Raw genomic sequence first — 20,656 nt, 5'->3', positions numbered from 1 at the left:
AGAGAATGAAAATTATTGCTTTCCATTTGGCCGAGAAAATTAATTTTACATTGAAAAGGTGTAACTCTAAATTTTGCTCATTTCAACATCAAATTCGATCGTTTGTATTGCCTCATTAAATGACTGAGTGTACAAGTGAGCAATAAACATATCAACAGCCATACAAGTAACATACAGTTTTAATTTTGGTTTCGGTTTGTGAAAATGTGTTATCCCACCATGCAGTGTAAGTTATGGAACACTGTTAGTGGTCAATGGGATAGTTCATTGTTGCAGGTTCATGAAATTTGATATGACGACTTCCAAAGCGAAACAAATAATTTCGGTCATTTCGGGTTCATCTTGTGTCATATCGTCATAGATTGTTACAGACTCATGAAATTTGGTATAAACAACCCCATAATCGAGACAAAAATTGTGACGATAATTTGGGGTCATCCAGGGTCAAATCGTTATATATGTTTACAGGCTCATGATATTTGGTGTGAATGACCCCAAAGCCAGACACAAATTGTCAGGGCCATTTTGGATCCGGGGTCAAATTGCCATAGATATAACCCAGACTATACTCAGAAATGCTAGTGCCAGATGTTAACCGAATTTGGCCAGAGCAGCATGCAGTTATTGTTGCCTACATGTATGCACACAGCACAGGGGCACTCACAATAGGCAATTGACCCCTACTGGTAGCGCTGTGTTTTAGATACAGACGAATCCGACGGGATCTGTACTGTTTCTACTCCTCAACCGTGGGTGGCGCTGTTGCGTCCGCCATTGCCGGGGGCCAATGTGAAGGTGGTTGAATTAAAGCATATTTTGAAAGTAGAGTGCCCCTTAGCATGCTTAGGGTTTTGAAGTACCCAAATAGTACAATTCTATGAAAATGGTTGGTGCATTATATACCAGAGAAAGTCAAGGAATTCTTCAATTAAAGTCATGGGAAGTCCCCGGCCGGTCCGGACTTTTCAAAAATCAGTGAGGGAGGCCCTTATTATTTGCTATTATGTTTTTTACCATTTATTATAGTGTAAAATTGCAATTGCATTAGCAACACATCATAAAAACGGGGAGGCCCCTAATATTTTTTGTTATTTCCCCAAAGCCCTAGGCCTACCCCTAGCTTGAAGAGAGTATTTGCAATACATGTTTATAAATGGTAAGCAAGAACTTATAAACATGTCTTAATTTTAGAAAGATGAAAGATGAAAATTTTCCGATATTTTATACTACTTAAAAGTTAAAACTATTTTCAATACACCTGTATCCGGTTCTTTAAGCCAGAGCTGAGCGACCGATGCTTTTTAACACTTTTCATACGGACGAAATAAGCTTATGTTTACAATACCGTATTTAGGCCTACGCTACGGCGGAAAAAGATGCATAAATACACTTTTTTGACAAGCAAATTACCTTGAAATTCTAGTTTTGGCCAGTCTCGAACATCATCTGCCTAAGCAGCCATGGCAATTTGATGATGGTGACAGTGAAGTGAACTTAGTGAAGCATATCAAAGGTATTGTTGTTGTTTGCTTATGCTATGCTGCACAAATGGCCCCCGAAATGGCCCCCCGTAATGGCGGCGATGTAAGAGGGCGCCCTTTCGAGAGTGCGCGGTCGGATTCGTGTATAGGAGATGAACTAGTTAGCGTCATATATCAAAAAGTATAAAAGCTATGATTTTAGTACTTTCTCTATGTTTCAATTACTTATTCTTTTTACAATATCTGAATTTTCAACCCGGTACAAGCTTTAATAACGGGGGACCATACATTTGTATGAGAAAGAATCCTACCGTTATATCCAAACTCCCGTGTTATTCCAATGCACATTTTGCTTCACCGGACCCTGGCTTTGGTCGCATTTGGAAGAGGGGTGTCACGAAACCATAATAGGTACAAATTTAGTACTTTCTGTCAATCAAGTATGGTTTATTCTCTACATGTCAATCTTTAAATCATTAGCATAGTCCTTATAATAACGGGGACCGCCTTGATGAGTAAATGACAGCAAACCAGTGAAAAATACCCCAAAACTCGGTCAGTGGAGCTCCGCCCGTACATGTCAATAGCGTCATTATCGATTGGATTAGTCGACCGTAGCGGACAATCCGATCGCTCATTGGATTAATATTATCACGTGGTAATAAATTTGCATTGGACAGTCGATTACTATAATGGTTTATTGCTGCATATCTCGGTTTAATCATAACTAAGCGGGTTTATGGCTGGAAAGGTCACGGTGAATTTGCCGTGGACATAACTGCACTATGGGAAGCATTAATCCAATAATAATATCCATAGAAAAGGGTCAATGGTTACGTAAAGGATATACTAGTAATCACCAAATGTGTCGAACCTTTATGATGTAAGTTAAAGGTCACACAAGGGAAGCAGGAATTTAGGCAAACAACACAGAAATTAATCTGACGAATCGTCAGCTTGAGTTACATTGGCTTGGACCAGGTCATTCATCTTGGGGTCAATTGTACAAATTGCCCTGTAAAATTGTTCAGAAGAGCCACTGCTTTAAAAGTATTACGATGTTTATAGTGGTTGAAGACAAAGGTGATCCAGGTGATCTTAGGGTCAAAAGGGGTTGTTGGGGTCAAAGATCAGAGGTCACCGGCTCATATGAACCTCGTTGGTTACTATGGTCGAAAAAAAAAACCCACCAGATTTCGAGTAATGGTTTGTTCATAATGGTTGAGTTCAAAGGTTATGGAGAGGTCATCGAATTCAAAAGCCAGCATTTTTTTAGCCCCCAAATGGATTTATATTTGGGAATGTAAACATGAATAATCTTGGAATTTATTACTCATATCATCAGTAGTAGCAATTTTTTTTTATATATATATAAAGTGTTTCAACACTTAAGTCTTGTCTACCATTTAAGTTCAGAATATTTGTAATAACGTGTGTAATAAACTCACATGCATGAAAATGTGTTGTCAGCATTATCTATACATATTCCACCATTCGAGCACTGATTGACCGGGCAATTATCTGAAAAATAATAGAATAAGTAACAAATAAATAATAAATAATAGATTTAAAAAAAAGGAGGATCAAGTGCAAATTCTAAGATACAATTTACTCACACTCCATTTAAAGATCATCTAGTTGCCTACAACTGCCTACAGTTTGAGAATTGAATGAACATCAAGCTTTGTGAAGTATTGCATTCATTTATCAATATGCGGTGTATTCACTGTCGTAGTGCACGTTAATAACCATTGGTTACTGGTTCAAGCCTGGGACACCATTGGCTTTGTGTTGTGATCATTTCTATCAGTAGTTCGTAACAAATAAAGCGTGAGCCAGTTGACCTAGCAACGGTCATATTATAATGTGCACTACGACAGCGATTAAATTCCTTGCTTTAAGCCATATTATAAGATTTCTGTAAAAATAGATTAGTATTTATTTTCCATAAAATGTTAACTTTTACTGTAAGATATGTCCCCTTTAATTTTGAGCCGAACAAGTGAGGTAAAGCATAGAAAATTGGAATTTACTACTAGCGCCCATGCAGGTTACTCCCGCGGTTGTAATACGGTACGATCCTCGGGGTGAGTGTGTATGTGTATCCCGCACGCAGTGTACGTACTTTGCATACTTCTTCGACTAATATTTCCATCGTAATAATAAAACGCCGGTTCCATGTTTTATTCAAAATCGCGGATTTTGACAAAACTACAGCACCTAAAGTCTTGATTTTTGCAGAGTATCTTTATTGACTAAAATACATTACAATCGTGTAAAAACCAGAATTTAAAAAATGTTATAATATGGCTTTAACCACAGAAAAAAAAAAAAAAATTATTTCCAGGATATGTTCTTTAACTCACCAGCAATAGGAAGTAATCTTAGTGGAGACTTTGCTATGTACCCATTTTCATCCACGTTTTGATTAAATAGCTTGCTAATATCGGTGCTGGTTACTTGAGAGGAGTCCAGGAATACTCGCGCTAAGAGTATGACATCATAGTAAACAGCCACATTTGGACCAAATGCAGAGAATTCTGTCACTCCAGTACCACGATAGCCTGGTAAACCACTGAAAATTGAATCAAGCTGTGTAAAGAAATACAATGCACAATTTATTATTGATTGGAGGAGAGTTTCTGAGAGCGTGTCCCGATGACTCAACCCCAGTTTGGCCTTCATAAAGACGTGATACCAAGTTACTTGAATTGTAACTATAGTTGTCGTATTTTGAATCTTCAATATGAAACACCGGACAAGAAAGGTCCAACTACAAAAGCCATAGCTTTAGAATAACTACTACTACCCAAGATTATGGAGAGTCCCAAGAATGCCGTAAGGAGGTGGTCACAGTGTTACATGTGTTTGATTTAGTGTTTCAATTTCCCGGGTTTTTTGTTGCTGTATTATTATTTTGTTGTTGTTGTTGTTGTTGTTATTGTTGTTGTGCTTGTCTTGATCAATAAAGCTAGGTCTTTTATCTTATAATGTACAAAGTAAAAATATGACCTACAATTGGATCTATAATTGATGTCCACTTCTGATACTCATCAGAGGTGGAGTCAAGGAGTTCCGGGTTAAAGTTGAATGGAGCACCATCGTATTGATATGCGTAAAACACACCACTTACAGCTTGCGTTGTGATAGCTAAAATATAATGAAAAAACAGATACACAGAGACTCTAACAAACAAATGAGCCGTATAGGGTCAAAGTGGGCTATCCCACAAAATCACAATTTCTGAGATAATGATATTGTACGAGTAAGCTCCCCAATTATGTAAGCTTTAAAATAATATCTAATTTGTTATGGTTTCTACTTTCTCTTTCTTCGACGTCTTAAATTTTCGACTTCTGGTACAAATTGCTTTTTTTTCTGGACTTAAAAGGTCAATATCTCAAAATGACCAACATGTGTGATAGCCCACTTTACCTGTATACGGCTCAGATAAAATCATACAATTCCACTTGTTTGATCGTCATTTTTAAAACACGAATGTGTTTAGTATTACTGCAATTAGCCAGCAAAAAATAGGTTAAATTTCACTTTTTTACGCTGAAATTTACAGAAAAATGCATACAACTAAGAATTGGCTGTTGCCATGGCAACAAGCAAAACATGAACGAACATTATTGCTCGTCACTGTATACGAAGGTGTTTCTGTTAAAGAAATTTTGCGTAGCTTTAAAGGTCCCAGCTATCTACGGCAAGATGCCATTAGCATTAGACCTTGTCTCGTCAGTCGTGTCGGTCCTGAAAGTTTGGGATGTAAAGCCATAAACATAGACGGGTACTAATCAAAACTTGTCGAATGCTAGTCTTTTGTTATTTATTCTCAATGTCCGACGGAACATTGTCAGTTCTTTTGAACAGTGATCGCTGCACTGAGTGTTTGGCTGATTTTGGATGGCGAGTCAAAGTTTTAAGATACTGGTCAGGTCGAGTTTTCTTCTTGTAGATCGTAGTATAAAACGATAACTTAGCGATAACGTCGAGGAAAGCAACCTGGTTATTGGTGAATGTGATGACTATATTGTCAAGATGGATCAGAAAAGACGCTACGTGATCGCGTTCGACAACACCGAATGTGTTATCAACATAGCGTTTCCACATCCGATGTGGATTAGGAGCAGTGAGAAGAGCTGGTTGTTTAAAAGACTCCATGAACAGGTCGGCTATTGACGACGAGACCCCGTCGTTATAGGCCATCATTTTGAATGTATAGGTAATGTCCTCTTCAAACATGAAGCAAGCATTATCAAAAATGTGGTGTGGTGTCCTGTCAACTTCAGTCAGTCCATGGTGATGCCAATTGATTCATTCACAGGATATATATTTTCCTTACACCCTGTAGCGTGGCAAAGAGATGTACTTAAACAGCAGGGTGGTAACTTTGCTATCATACTGGTAAATTGCGCAATTACATGTCCGGCTGGGCGGTAGCAATTTAGCCTGCATGATGCTGGTAAAAGTACCTGTCGGGCTGGTAACTTTGATTGATTATACCAGTGAGACCATAGACATAGGAATTTGGACGAGCTAGCTGGAGGAATAGCGGCTATATGCAAATTATTGTTACATTGTGAAAAAACACATAACTGTAGTTTTTAGTCCAATATGTTCAGAAAATATTAAAACCGATGAAATCATGTTTACACTGGCTAAAAAAGCTGTATTTTCACTCGCAAGGGCGACAGTCACTGACAGTTGTCGTCGCCATTTCGCCATTTTGATTTTTCACAGACGACTTTTTACCAGTCGTTTTGTTTTCGTAACAATAGTTTGCCCTTTGAAAGGTGAACTTCGGCGTACGTGGTGCGAAACTTTCTTGCCACCAGTCGCCAAGTTTTTTACGGTGCTTCCCGATTCTTCTGATCATGTTGTTGAGCAATGCTTGAGCGGTAATGACACTGGGCACCAGGGCATTAGCTTAGCTGCCTTGAGTGAGACTAAGTAAGTAGTGCTAAAACAAGTTACGATAATACGCCCAGGCTATACGTACCCACGCATCTATTTCCCTGTAATTCAAAGTTGACAGGATCATTGCAGACACATTCGTACGTCCCATTTTTATTTATACATTGTGCAGGACCCTTACAAACTGGTGGTGATAGGAGGCACTCGTCCACATCTGGAAATTAACAAGTGGCAGTTTTTATTGATATTTACTTGTTTTTATGTTTTAATTTACATTTCATGCATTCTTCTAACATGTCTAAGCTATTATCAGAGGTTTTTTCTTTCCACGTGTATTATATGTGTATATGTATAATTATAATGGTACATAAAACCAATCACCACTCACCATCTTCACAAAATTCTCCCGTGAAAGACTCTGGACAACGACATTCTGTGTTGCTGATACAAAAACCACCATTTTGACATACAAGTGTGCAATTATCTGAAAAGGCATTTGAAGAAAAAATTATTATATCTAAATGCAAAATATATTACAACTAAATTGGCCCATGTCAAGCGATGTTAATTGAGGTATCAGAAGAAAAGGAGTCAGAAGAAATTTCTACATCTGTTGAACATTATTGCTTTAGCATTATTTGTTTCAATATATGTGACTCGTTCTGACAAAATCAGGAACAAGTCGCATTTTGACATTTCATGATTTGAATACAATTGTAAGCACTAGACAATAAACTTTTAAATGACATCAAAATGATAAAAATAGCATCAATATTTTTCAAAATATGGATAATTTTGTAAATGATACCTTGATATTTTTGTCTATAGCTATTCTGAGTAATGGGCCAATTAGTTTTGCCTTACACAGAATTGAATAGGGATTTGCATAGCTCAACTGTAATTTATTGATTAAATAAACCTCATTTTAAATAAACCTCATTTCAAGGATTTCAAAGTCCACTGTTGTCCCACAGTCAAATACCATGAAATTAAGAATTCCAAAATTTGATTTTTTTAAATAGGAATGTCATCTTTAAAGGCCTATAACTAAAAACCTGTCTGGCGACATGTTCCCGGTTTTGTTGGAACTGGTCACATATTGTCTCCCGTCATTTTAAGCTGCTGGCCTCCTGAATCCCGGTAATGTAACGTTAAATGTAATTCTTCATTTCAAAAAATGTTGCAACATGTTAATGAAAATTGTATGATATGAGCTGCTAATTGTCTACCTACATATGAATACATTTAACGTTTATATTTACCACCATCACTCATTATGACCACTTCAGCTGTGATTGGTACCAACAGCTCATTTTGAATGTCACTTCTTAGAAAAACCCTGAAGCTTTCTGGAGATTCAAAGACGATGTCATTCTCAATGTCGATCACCAACTCGGCCAATGTCTGGTCTCTATCAAACGTTACCATTTCATTAAATTGTTGCAGTAACGGTACGTAGTCTCGGTCTGGGCCAGATGAGATAGCAGTTACGTCCTCGGTGTACACTCCTGCAAATTCGTACAAAGATTCATTAATATTGACGTATGATGTGTTCAAAATACAGGTGTAAATCTGAGACCACGCGCCTAATAGCGCATTTCGTACCGTAACACAATTGATCACATTTAATAATTTATTTCCCTCTTTGATTTTACGTAACTTCGCTTTTACGCGCAACAGCCATGTACCTGCAATTATCTTGGAAATAAGTCTTGGAATACTTGCGTGTAAAGAACGGACAACTGTCACCTATCCCTCCGTGCAATGTTGAGAAATGCCAAAGTCTTCAGCGTTTTTCAAATGTGTTCAAACATTGATTGATGGGGAGAGGGGAAGGGTAACTCATTGTTGTAGATGTCATGTTTGTTCCAAACACAGTATACGTCAATTTCATGATCATAAGAAATTCTGCATGGAATTTCGACAGAGTGTGCCAAGCGTTCCAAGTACTTTTTTCCAAGATTGTAGTATTACCTGCAGACAGCCATTTTCATTAATGGCGGACAGTTGAACCTAACAGTTTGTTGGTCAAAATAATTGGTTGTACTTTGCCGAATAAAAACGAGTATAAAGTTGTTAAATTGAATGATTTTGATCAATAATGTCCGAGGCTCTAAGATTAGGTTACTAAACCATATTAAATCACAGGGTTCCCCAATCTTCTAAATGTTTTGAAGTAATAATTGTTAGCGAAAATTCATGAATACCGACATGTTAATATTGTCTAACTGATATCTACGCAATATTTCTGAAAGATTGCTTTGTATTGGCTGCACTCATGTCCACATGGTGAGTTTAAAATAAATAAAATGTATAAATAATAGTCTTGTATCTCATCCAACACGCAATCAATTCATTGGTACGCACTTGTGGTGTGATATGCGAAGGTTATGAATTTGTTTATCATGACCGACACGCAACTATGACGGAGTCGGCTCTCTTTGGGTCTGATCTCTTTGATTTGTTCCTATTTTTAACCCTAGAACAACTGAGCCATATTTTGTAACACGGACTACCCCCCCCCCCTAATTTTCAATTACAAACGTCATATACCGTTACATTTGGTATTACTGTAGGCCTATAGCTATATGGGTCTTTATCCAGTGATACCAAAATAAGTACTAAATATTCCCACATAATGTCGATATGACGTCATAATGTGAGGGCGCCCTGCAAATTTGGGAAATCTGGCTATGTACAAAAGTATAGGCAAAATTGCTTTTCGGCTAAAAATTCCCTCTATGGTAATCTTTGATGGCCAGTCCTACCCCCGGGTATGGTGTTGGGGTAAAATGTTATCACTAAAATGAGTGCAAAGGATGGATCTACGATTAGCTTAGGTCGTTTGGGCGTAAGCGCATGCGGTTTTTTTATGCCTGAACCCCGCTCCGTAGTTCTAGGGTTAAAAGTGTCTCGTTTCGGAAATTATTACTTAGTGACACAAAATAATTACACAAAATATAAATTAATAATTACCCACAAAAAATACAAATATATTAATTTGTCTTTTGGTTTGAAAAAACTTAAAGTCCGGTGAAGGAAAATATAAATATTTTTCTAGAAACGTCAAAAACGCCATGGATGCGCAGTGGGATCACCAGTATCGCAGAACATGATGAACTTTTGTTAGTGAACACACAGGTGTAAAAGATTAATTCCCTTCCAACGCTCCGCCGTACTGGTTACGCTACGTCGATGACAAGTGGGTCAAAATAAAATAAAAAAGTGCTCGCCTTTGTTTTAACCGTATTATTCAAGCAAATTAGCACACAAATTTCACACAAGGAATCATTTGAAACTAACTGGGCAGAATATGGTGTAAGGATACGCAAACGGATTATCACTGGTTGTCCGACTCTCACCATACATGAGCCAAGTTAATTAAAATGTTTTTAAACTACCCCACATTTTGCGCCTTACCTATTTTTGATGATTGACCAAGGAACCCGTCTCTTACAATGGTTAAAACAGCTTCAGTATCTCCTTCATATGTGGTATAAAAGGCTCTTTCAAATCTGTAATTAACTGAAAGAACATACATGAAAAAGATGTCAAACTCAAATATATGGGAATAATGAGAGTAATAATATTATTAATGATAAATGCATGGTAATGAATAGTTTTGGGCTTTACCACCCCAGCTGGTGAATATCAGTATCCTCATCCTCATTCCACGTTTTTATAGTTAGGTTTGGCCTGAAATCTGGTCAAATTTGACCCAGACTGAGTTGAGCTTGACATCATTTCTGTCATACATGTATAAATACTATGAACTAGCTGAATAAGTTTAAAAAAACCTACAAAGTCATGATGTCAGATGCTGGTATATTAAGTTTATCATATGTGATTGGACACTACGAATGAGCCGTAAACTCGGCAAATTGTATTCTGAGTTACAGTGTAAAATGTGCGTGAAGGTCGTATTCATAGGTATCTCAATTCGGTGCGACAAGTATCTTATCAAACACTGAAACCAATCAATAATCCTATTGCTGAAGAGGATAATAAGCTTCTACCTATTTCTATAGAAATAGATCTTGTCTTTGTTTGCTTTGGCTAAATCCTGTTCAAGTGGTGGATAACATTGTATTTTGCCTAGGTATGTATACCCAACAATCAACAATGAGAGGACATTCCTGAACCTCGTTGACTTGGGGGTGATTTGAAATGACCGCCAATTATGACTGTTTGATATTTATTACCAGAAATGTGGAAAAAGAGACACACGTAGAACCGAAAAAAGTACAATTTTGTTGAAAGAACAGAGTTCAACAAACCATAACCCCGCTTCTGGATATCGTTTGAAGTCAAATGATATACCATTTTAAATCTTATGACATACGAAATAAAACAAAATTGACCGGGCCGAGTTTACGGCTGATTCGTGGTGTCCAATCACATATGGTATAGTATCTTTATGGCTGGCAATGCACAAAATGACTTTTAGCTAGTATATACCATTAACTCATATGAAAGATACCCAGAGTATATAAGTGTATGTATCGAGAGCAGCATATTGGGACTTAACTGAAGTAGGAAGTAGCTCCTTGATATGTGATATCTCCGTATTGAAAAAAGGTGCAATACAGTTGCAGAAAAAAAAAATTTAAGAAAATTGGGATTAAGGTATTTGTTGTTAGAATTAAAATGCGATAATATTAAGATACACATTTGAACTCAGAACAGCCATTGGATGTAAGACCTTCTCCAATCCTTTATACATTATCTTACCATCTGTATCCTCAATGAAGATTTCCGCCATATTAGGTTGCCCTGGTATGACGGGCATTGGTCCATTGAAATTCACCAAATTCAAATGGAAGCTTTCCATACTCTCCACGACAGTATCATCTCTAATAGAGATCAGGAAGCTGAATTCTTTTTCTCCTACCCCAAAAATTACAGTTCTGGAAACACGGAAATAGTCTCCAATGTTTAAAACGTCATCGGCATTCCCATTGGATGAAACCACATCTGTATGTAAAGAAAATTGCAAAATGAACATTCTTGTGATCTGGATAATAAACAGAATATCGTTTGCTTTCATGAAAGTTCATCTGTTCATTGGTATATTCATTCTGTTCATTGGTATATTGAATGATTGAAGTATCACCTGTCAGTATCCATAAATAATTTCATCGGGATTGTTCATAATTCACAATTTGCAAATGTTTCTTCTGTACATGTCCGGAAATGCTTCGGTATGGTGGTCCATAGACTCAAGTTCCAGCAGGAATCAGACGAGGAGTGTGAGTGTTGATCATTCAGTTTGATATGGTGCTACGGTGTGGTGCGGAGCGTCATTGGGGTGTGTAGGGGATCTTTGTGCCGAGGTGTTCTTGGATTTGTGCGGGGGAACATTTGCAGATTGTGAACTTATCAGTTTACCTACCTTGTGCAATTTCACTAATGTTTATTGAATTATGCGATGTCTTTACGCTATATTTGGCAACTCAATTTTAGTATTATATTGTATTTTTAATGTATTTTATGTGTTTTTTAAATATGCTTATAATTACGTATTGTGTAATTTTAGTTCTTTTATTTTGGTGTGTGTATAAGGGCCCCCATCCAGTGGGCCTACGTGCCTGTTCGGGGTTGCCCTTTTGCACCACACACCGCATTTTGATATTTTGTGCAATAAAGATATTAAACTAAACTAAAATTTTGATCCATATACAAGAAAGTTATTCCTAGTTACCCCGGAAGATCTTGGACAGAGACCACAGGTGGTTTGAACGAGCCTACGAGACTGTGATCGAGTCTAAGGTCCAAAAGAACCTGATGATCAAAATCATAGTCTCAATCTCACTGATGAAAGATGTAGAAACCATTTGAAAATTCGAAAGTAGGAATAACTTTCTTGTGTTTGGATCAATAGTTGGATACATTAAAGCCTTAATGTACGATCTTTTTAAATTTTTAGATTTTTCTTTTTTTCTTCTAAAATGATAATATGCAATCATTATGAAAGTTCCCAATACATTTGGACGCGAAAAACATTCGGATTTTGCAAAGAAACAACATCATAAACGGGCATAAACTTCACCTCTGTCACTCGAAACATCTCGCACTATTTGGATTTATAGACAGCGAGTGCGGCCTCAGAGTTAGTCTCCTACGCGGCCAGTTTGGTTACGCTCCCTCCACATGTGGAGGGAGCGTAACCAAGCTAGTTTTGTACGAGACTACGGTTTGCGATCATGGCCGACATAAAGTCATAATCTAAAAAAATTATGACTTTATGTCGGACCAACAGAAAATCGTCCCGTTTTGCTACAAATAGGACGAATTTGACAGTTTGCTCATAGATTTAAGTTAGAACATGTGTAAGTATTACAAATATGCCAAAAATTCGGTTTTGAAAAAAATAAAGGTAAATTCTGAAAAAAGATCGTACATTATGACTTTAATCATAGAATATCAATCTTTCCTAAATGAAAGTAGAACAATGCATGATGGTATTATCTTTAATATGTGTGAGGTGGGTGGGTAGCATATTTGACGGTGGATGTACATTTTGTATGTGGGTGTGTATGTGTATCACATTTACAGCATTTCTTGCTTAGGAATAATCTTTCACAAGACATGTACTCAGCCGTAAAAAGGTGATGTGGTGTCATTGTAAAGGGGAATAAATCCTGTGGGCACTCACTAAAATGGGTGACGGGGATGTGCGGCCATATAGACTATGCCATAGTCGAATTTTATTAAAAATATGTTATTATTAGTCATTATGAACCCATTTCGTTGAACTCTATATTATACTGATGTTTATTAAAATTAAAGTATTCAATAGTAAAATGGTCATAAAGAGTTACAAATATCAGATGATTAGTGACAATAAAAGTAATTGAATGCAACATTATCTTGCATTATTATAATGGCTCACTTTAATACTGAATAATTCTGATTTTGGAATCTACCAGTTTATTGATAGCGAACCCCGAAAATTCTTGGGAAGCTAACAAAGAGAGGGAGTAGGGTGACTGAAAAGATCAGATGTGAAAATCTATCAATTGTGCACACATTAATACAATCAGAGTTTTAAGCTTAAATACAATATCCAGAGTATGCACAAATTTGGGCAAGTGGACTACGGGGTAGTCTAGCGGCCATATTGACACCCACTTTTAAACTACCTCTCACCAAATGACCACTTTTTTGTTTTACTAAACTCCCTCTCATGCAAGGACCCCATTTTTGTCACCAAAAGACCCCCATTTTTCAAACATTTTGGGAAAATTTCTGATAATCTCTCACTGAATGACTCCGTTTTTTCATTATTTTTCTTCAAATTTTTCAAAAATTTTCAAATTTAGATGTAATTTTATATTTCGACTCAAAATTTTTCCCAGTCTCACTGAATGACCCCCCTTTTTTGGTAAGATTTTCCCTAGTCTCAGGGAAAGAGCCCTTGGGGCCTTTTCACTGAAATACCCCCTTTCTTGGTGTCTAAGCTCTCACCGAAAGACCCCTACATGTAGTTTCGAAATGCTGTATCCCCGTCACATCCATAGTCGAGTGCCCCCCCCCCCTGAACAAATTAGCTGTCCATTGACATGCATGCAAATATGCCACAAATAATCTGGGATATGTTTGAAAAAGCTTTGCAAACTTTTTTGAGGAGTTTATTGATCTAGTTCATATCTCAATTTAACTTACCAAAACTGACAACTTCATTTAGGTTGCCACGTCTGATGACTGATACCGTTAATTCACTATCGCTTTCTCTGACGGAGTAGGAGCTATCACCAAATGCTATCTCAGCTGGACAATAATGATTAAAAGAGAATTATTCATAAGCTTTTGTACAAATTTCAGACGTTTGTTGAGCTACAGTTGTTGTCTATTTCGATACTATAGCTTAACTAATGTTGCACCGTGACAACGTGACTTAAGCTGTAGTGGTAAAAGCCACTTGGCGTACATCGAATTGATTAATTCTCACTAAACAATTCGTCAATTGGCCATTGGGCTGATTGACCAATTGAAGGTTAAGATATGCGTATCACTTGTTGGGAGTATAAAAATTGTACAAAATAATGCACGCGTACTGAGATATTGATGCGTATAATGCACGAGCCCCGAAGGGGCAACAACTCAGTACAAGTGTATTATTTTGTACAATTCTCGAGCAACAAGTGATACGCATTTATTAACCTATTTCATACGCGGCTAAAAAATCCTGTGATTTTTGCTATTTTTATAACAAAATTGACACTAAAGAAGAAAATTCAAGCAAATAAATGCATCCAACCGCAAGAAAATGGACGCGTCCGAAAGCACTGCGAGTACTTCGCGGAGTGTATGCACGGCTAGTAATTTACTAACGTTTGATCTGATTGGTTCTCACTATCTAGTAGTGTATGAAGGGATATCGAACTTAAAAGAATAAAAGTCTTGACAATGCTTTTCCTTACCATCATTTTCGATTATAATGATACTTGCACAGCGGACCATGCCAAGAATTCCAGCTTTGGCTTGGTTCGAATTCGACAGGCACACCTCAAACCGTTCTTCTCCTTCTATATTTTGATCTCTGTTAGTTGCAAAAATAGTTTCTGTCTGACTAGTATCCTCCAGTTCAAAAATGACCAGACGATTTGTTACTGGTTTATAGTCAGCATTTGCAGACGCAGTGACATCGAAGGTGGTGAATTCTGTAATATCAGCAGAAAAGAACAAAATACAAACTTGGGCCAGTGACTAGCTTTGTTATAATATTTTCATACGTCTATACAAACAATAATTGCTGCTTTCGCCAAACTTAAATAAAAATTCCTTTAAAAAAGGAATGGGCGCCCAACTGTTTGGATACTTTTTTTTTTTCTCTTTAAAACAATAATGTAATATTAGCATAGAAAGAAGTCCATTAATTTTGTATTTTAAACAAAGAATATACGCACAACATTTTATCCCGAACATATCAGAAAACAATAATAAAATAAAATCCAAGCAAATTGTGGTTTTATTTCTAAGCTGGGCATACTTTTAAGCAAAACAGTTGCGAAGTAAATCTAGCAAGACCGAAATTAGACGCTCTTTGCAAAGTCAAGCCAAACAAGAGAAATGTGTCTGATTGGGGAAGGTGTTCTGACAATCCAAATATAAACTTAGTCCACCTCAAATGACCTGTAACAATTTGTGATTGACATTACTTAATTCACCTCGGATGACTTTAATCTGACATTCAACTTTTTCGTTCTTACACCAATCATATCCATAACAATTTAACTCTTACAACTTCCTGTCAACTCTCTAATTTAAAACTCTAAATTTCTGTCTGTTTGCCTTTTCTGTCTACAGTTTGTTACAATTATTATGATAAGCAAACATTGCTGGGTAGATAACAGGATTTAGTTATTTACTTAATCCAATCATGGAGGTAGTATAGCTACAACCTTGGCGAAAAATGTTGCCACACCTGAGCGTTAATTGGCCAACATCCTTCCCCGCTCCCCTATTGCAATGTTGATTTGGACAAAATCGTCATCATTTCTACATTACAGTCTCCCAACATTGGAAAATGGGGTGGGGGGTGGGGAAGGGCAAGTGTAATCTGAATGTGCATTTGCAACTATTATACAAAATAGTACGGAACTATCCCATATTTAGCTTCGATTGCGTGCTTTTAACACCAGAACGTGCTGGTGTGGCCCTGGTGTGGCAACGAATTTCCGCCAGAGTTGTAGTAGGCTTACTAACTCCATGATCCAATCATGGCAATAACGTCAATTTTGGTCTTCAGTGTTTTAAAATACAACAATGTAGAACATGTATAATTAATATGCCGTGTTGTTTGCATACAGTTTTCCGCCCAATTGTGCCACCATATTGCAACTTTGGCAATAACCGCTATATAGATTCTATGGTAATTAGCAAACAAAAGCCATCAGTAGAGTCCTCGTTAATTGATTTTATCACTATGGACCACAATAGTCTCATCCCAATGGCATAGTCCAATAACCTCAATTACATAATCATAGTGCAAAATTTGACCTCAAGTTGCAGAGTATGAGTTTGTGTACCCAAATTTTCAAAGGATGAAAGTAGGCCTACAAATGTATTAGGGCTTAAGAACTGTTCCCATGATAGATGAGCATGTTGTGGATCCTAGTGTATGGTCAAATGTCACCGTCTATCGGGTTTCTAAGGCACACGGTAAACTGGTTGAACCCATACAAAGGTCAGGATTTATTTGGTGTTTTTATAAATCCTAATTTTGTATTTTAAACAAAGAATATACGCTCACCATTTTATCCTGTGCATGTCAGAAAACAATAATAAAATAAAATCCAAGCAAATTGTGGTTTTATTTCTGAGCTGGGCATAATTTTAGCAAAACAATTGCGAAGTCAATCTAGCAAGAGTGAAATTAGAAGCTTTTCACAAAGAATCACAAAGTCATGCCTATATTTTGGCGCCTCCGTAGAGGGCGCCAAAAACACGTTTAAATATGATACAGATTTGTCAAACGTTAAGCAAATACCGATAAAAAGGTTTACCAATGTTATATCTTACATACGAAAAGTGCTAAATCATTCAGAGCTTACCTACAAGTCCTTGTACTTCCAGACATCCAACACGAACGATACCAACTGTGACATTCCGTCTTCATCCATGTAGTATGTAGGTTTATCAAAACTAAACAAAGCTGCAGTAACAAAATTAACGAATCCGTCCATTTTCAGTATTATTATGGATATGGAATTATAGTCATGAATGATGTAAGGCTATGTAAGAAGATTTAACGATTTCAGAATTGTCACTATTGTAGAATTCAAGATTGCGGATTATCATGATTTCTCTCTTTATCCAATTAGTTTTAATTATTCGGAAGAAACAATTAATTTAATTATTCGAAAGAAACAAGCATCAGTTTGCTTCAGCGGTCAATGAAGGCAAGAAGACTGGGGTAAACTCAGTACCATCACAGCCATGTTCACCAGTTCACAACGAAATTAGCATTTCAACATGATCAACAAGAAAAAATGTGTTAAAATGAACATATGAATATATACTATTTATTTTCAATTTGTAACATTCAATTCCATACAAATAATTCATACAAATGTGAGGTATTGGCTAAACTTTAGACTGGCATTAAAATTGCCAAATGTTAAGGAACATAAACAAAACCAATAAACAAGAAACTTGAACATTTTGAAATTAAATTGATTCACTTTATCTTCAATAATTGATGTCTCACCCCCATTGTGATTTAATACAACATTTCGTGTACACACCTTCACAGGTATCCTCAATATAAATCATTGCACACTGCGGTGTCCCCAAGTTTCCTTGCACAGGGCTTGACAAACAAACTTCAAAATATTTAGTTTCCATGTCAATAATATCAACATCATCTGGAATGGTTATGGTCACTCCTTGTTCCACAATATTCGTGTCAAATACAACTGTTTTTTCGTCTTCCTGTATGCCGATAAAATGTATACCATCTTCTGCTGTCAGAAAACGGTTGTCAAATCGATCCTCAGTGCTGATATCTGAAACATAAAAAAATTTTTTTTTTAATTTGCCTGATATGACGAGTTTAATTTGATGAATTTAGATGAATACTTATATTCGATAGCATGTTAGTTATAATTGTTTATATGATAGGAAACCATTCTTGTGATTCCAATTTCAATAAAGAAAAAGAACAACTATATTTTACAAACGTGTATTTTATAAACGTGTAAATTGAGATTTTTTTCATATTGAGGGACCAATCCCGGCTCGTCGTCGATTGAATAATGCTCGTAGAGCTTCATATAGATGACGCAGTATGATTATTTTTTGAAGTCTTTTCACGTGAACGTATCATACATATATTAAAGTGTCCGATGCAATCAGTCCTTATCGCAACACAGCACTACATCCACACCGCATCCCACCTCTTTCCACAACACCCTAACATACACACTCTGCACGAGCCACGCACCCATCTGCACAATACGCACATACTTATCACCAGCCATCAAATGATATCCTGATTAACTTAGCTTTTAAAGTTCATTACGCGTTTCGCCGAGCGCATGCAACGATAAATCGCAATTCCACTAGTTAATTACGTTAATGTCGCCCTCATCGTTTTGTAAAATAAATGGGACAGCTATATTAAGCTATTAATAGTCCAGTACTCAGGGTTCGTCACTTTTAGGAAACCACGATAATAATGCATGCAAGCAGTCGTTATCACAATAATAAACACACACACCTACTCATCCCAAGCAATCCACCCGTAGTACACACTCTCATATCTAACCTACATACACACACCCCAACGCACCCCACATACCTACCCCGTCATAATGGGCACACACTTACCAACAGATCCTGCGACCCCTATCAGACCTGATCGTATAATTTGTACTTCAATAGATCTATCACTATCTGTCGCACGATAGACAGCTTTCTTGAATGCAAAAACAGCTGGTGAATAGGAAATATGACAAGAAAAAAAATCTTAAATGACAAATACCTTTCATATAGAATAGTCATTTTGTATCAAAAAATGCTTTTGGCGATACATCGTGTGCTTACTCAGATGTAAGTGAATGACGCTGTTTTCTTGTTTTCAATTCTACAAGTGAAATGGAGTAACTGTATTATGATATTGAGCTGGGTTATAAGATAAAAAGTCTTCGTATGCCGTGTTACTCAGAATCAGTTACGAAAAGAATAGATGACTCTTAACTATCTGAATTTATTGTGATATTATTTGCATGTTTTTATCCTAGTGTTCCGGGCCTAGTGCACGGTTGTTTGATGTATAGAATTGGCTTCATTCTTAGGTAAATGCAAACTATAGGTGGCACTATTTATCATAAATCATATTTCTTAATTTGCAAGGGGTAGGTAATCAATACTGCCAATAAAAACAGGTGGAATAGGTGAAAAAAGCAACAAGGATATTTTATAAACATATTTCATCAAAAAAATAAAAGGAATTATTTGTAATAAAAGCCTGAAAGAGTAAATCCCAGTATCTAAATAGCGCCACCCAAATAACGCCACCATAAATAGATACATTTTATATCCAAAAAAGCTTTAAAAATGCTGTGAAAATGAATAATGTTGTAAATAAGGGGAAATTAAAGTTGAAAATGACTCAAATGCATCTGTATATATTAGCATGATACCGCTTTAATGTGTTTAAGCCTAAAATTGGGTTGTACGTGATGGTTTTTTTGAAAAACTAATAAATGACCACATCAAACAACCGTGAGTGTAGCAATGTTATTTAGTCAAGCAAGTCATCACTTCATACGTAACGAGTACCTGTAACTATAATGGTAGACAAAGATAAAAAGACTAGTTTGCGTCTGACGCCATCTGTCAATCAAACTCCGAGCACGGTTTGTTTACAAGTGTCGTGATGATATGAGTTGCTGAACGCGGCGGTAAAACCGGGCGCCTTATTGTTAATTTTGCACCTTTTAACATACAAACCATATCAAAGGTAATAGTAGGAAACGTTTTTGGCGAAGGCACCATGTCCATAATGCCTAGAAAAGTTGCTTTTTGCCTTGTAAGAGTACGTATTTTTCGCCATTCACTGCTGTTCCTTTTAGAATCGACCTTCCTTATACGCGCTATTAGCCAATCAAGGATCGTAGAGAATTTGATTGACAGTGACGTCAGACGCAAACTAGTCTTCTTATCTTTGTCTTTCATTATAGCACGGCTTTATCATGGTATCAGTGTTTTAAAAGCATGAAACTCACAAACATCATCGTCATCAAAAATCGTAACAATCGCTTTATGAAGATCCCCGAGCGCTTCGGCGGTGTCTGGATTGTGAAGATACACTTGAAATTGTTCATCTTTTTCAAACAGGAAATCATGAGCTATGGTTATTGTGACGGTTTGGAAATCGACGCCAGGTGCAAAGTCGACTTGTGTAGAAACGACTGCGTCAAAATCAGCATTGCTAGAAGAAGTTGCTGTTAAATCGGTTGGTGTTGACATATCTCTAGTTGAAAGCACTGGTAAGAAAAGAAGAAAGATGTAGATGCAAATTATTATAGACGTAAATCTACTAAGGGCAAGGTCTCTTTGCAGCAATTTTCTTGTTTATATGGTTATTTCATACGTCCATGCCTTTGCTTATAATGTCATATAATGGAGTGCTTATAAGTTGATCTCAGAATGGATTTAAAGAAAAATGGTAACTTGTGACTTTGTATTGAGCTACATAATGTTTAATACTCACAGACATGGCCCATGGTGCGTGTATCCCCATCTCT

The 20,656-nt window shown here is 36.7% G+C and overlaps 1 protein-coding gene and 1 long non-coding RNA gene across 2 annotated transcripts; both read right to left on the bottom strand.

The window, feature by feature from the left end:
• Window positions 1-3,104: 3,104 nt before the first annotated feature.
• Window positions 3,105-14,830, bottom strand: LOC140158399 (extracellular matrix organizing protein FRAS1-like). Its single transcript, XM_072181494.1, has 10 exons — window positions 14,758-14,830; window positions 14,067-14,171; window positions 11,133-11,375; window positions 9,822-9,926; window positions 7,664-7,909; window positions 6,790-6,885; window positions 6,487-6,615; window positions 4,498-4,631; window positions 3,848-4,073; window positions 3,105-3,133 (listed from the first exon to the last, which is right to left on the bottom strand). The coding sequence occupies exons 1-10, from the start codon at window positions 14,828-14,830 to the stop codon at window positions 3,105-3,107; spliced, it is 1,386 nt and encodes a 461-aa protein (XP_072037595.1).
• A 2-nt stretch (window positions 14,831-14,832) lies between these two features.
• On the bottom strand, window positions 14,833-17,865 carry LOC140166009 (uncharacterized). The gene is made up of 3 exons (XR_011860797.1): window positions 17,651-17,865; window positions 16,958-17,058; window positions 14,833-15,064 (listed from the first exon to the last, which is right to left on the bottom strand). It is a non-coding gene; the product is annotated as an uncharacterized lncRNA (long non-coding RNA).
• Window positions 17,866-20,656: the final 2,791 nt, after the last annotated feature.

This window comes from Amphiura filiformis, chromosome 1 (assembly GCF_039555335.1).
Source record: "Amphiura filiformis chromosome 1, Afil_fr2py, whole genome shotgun sequence".
Lineage (NCBI taxonomy): Eukaryota > Metazoa > Echinodermata > Ophiuroidea > Amphilepidida > Amphiuridae > Amphiura > Amphiura filiformis.
Note: the sequence above shows the minus strand (reverse complement) of the source record. Positions and strands in the feature narration are given on the sequence as shown.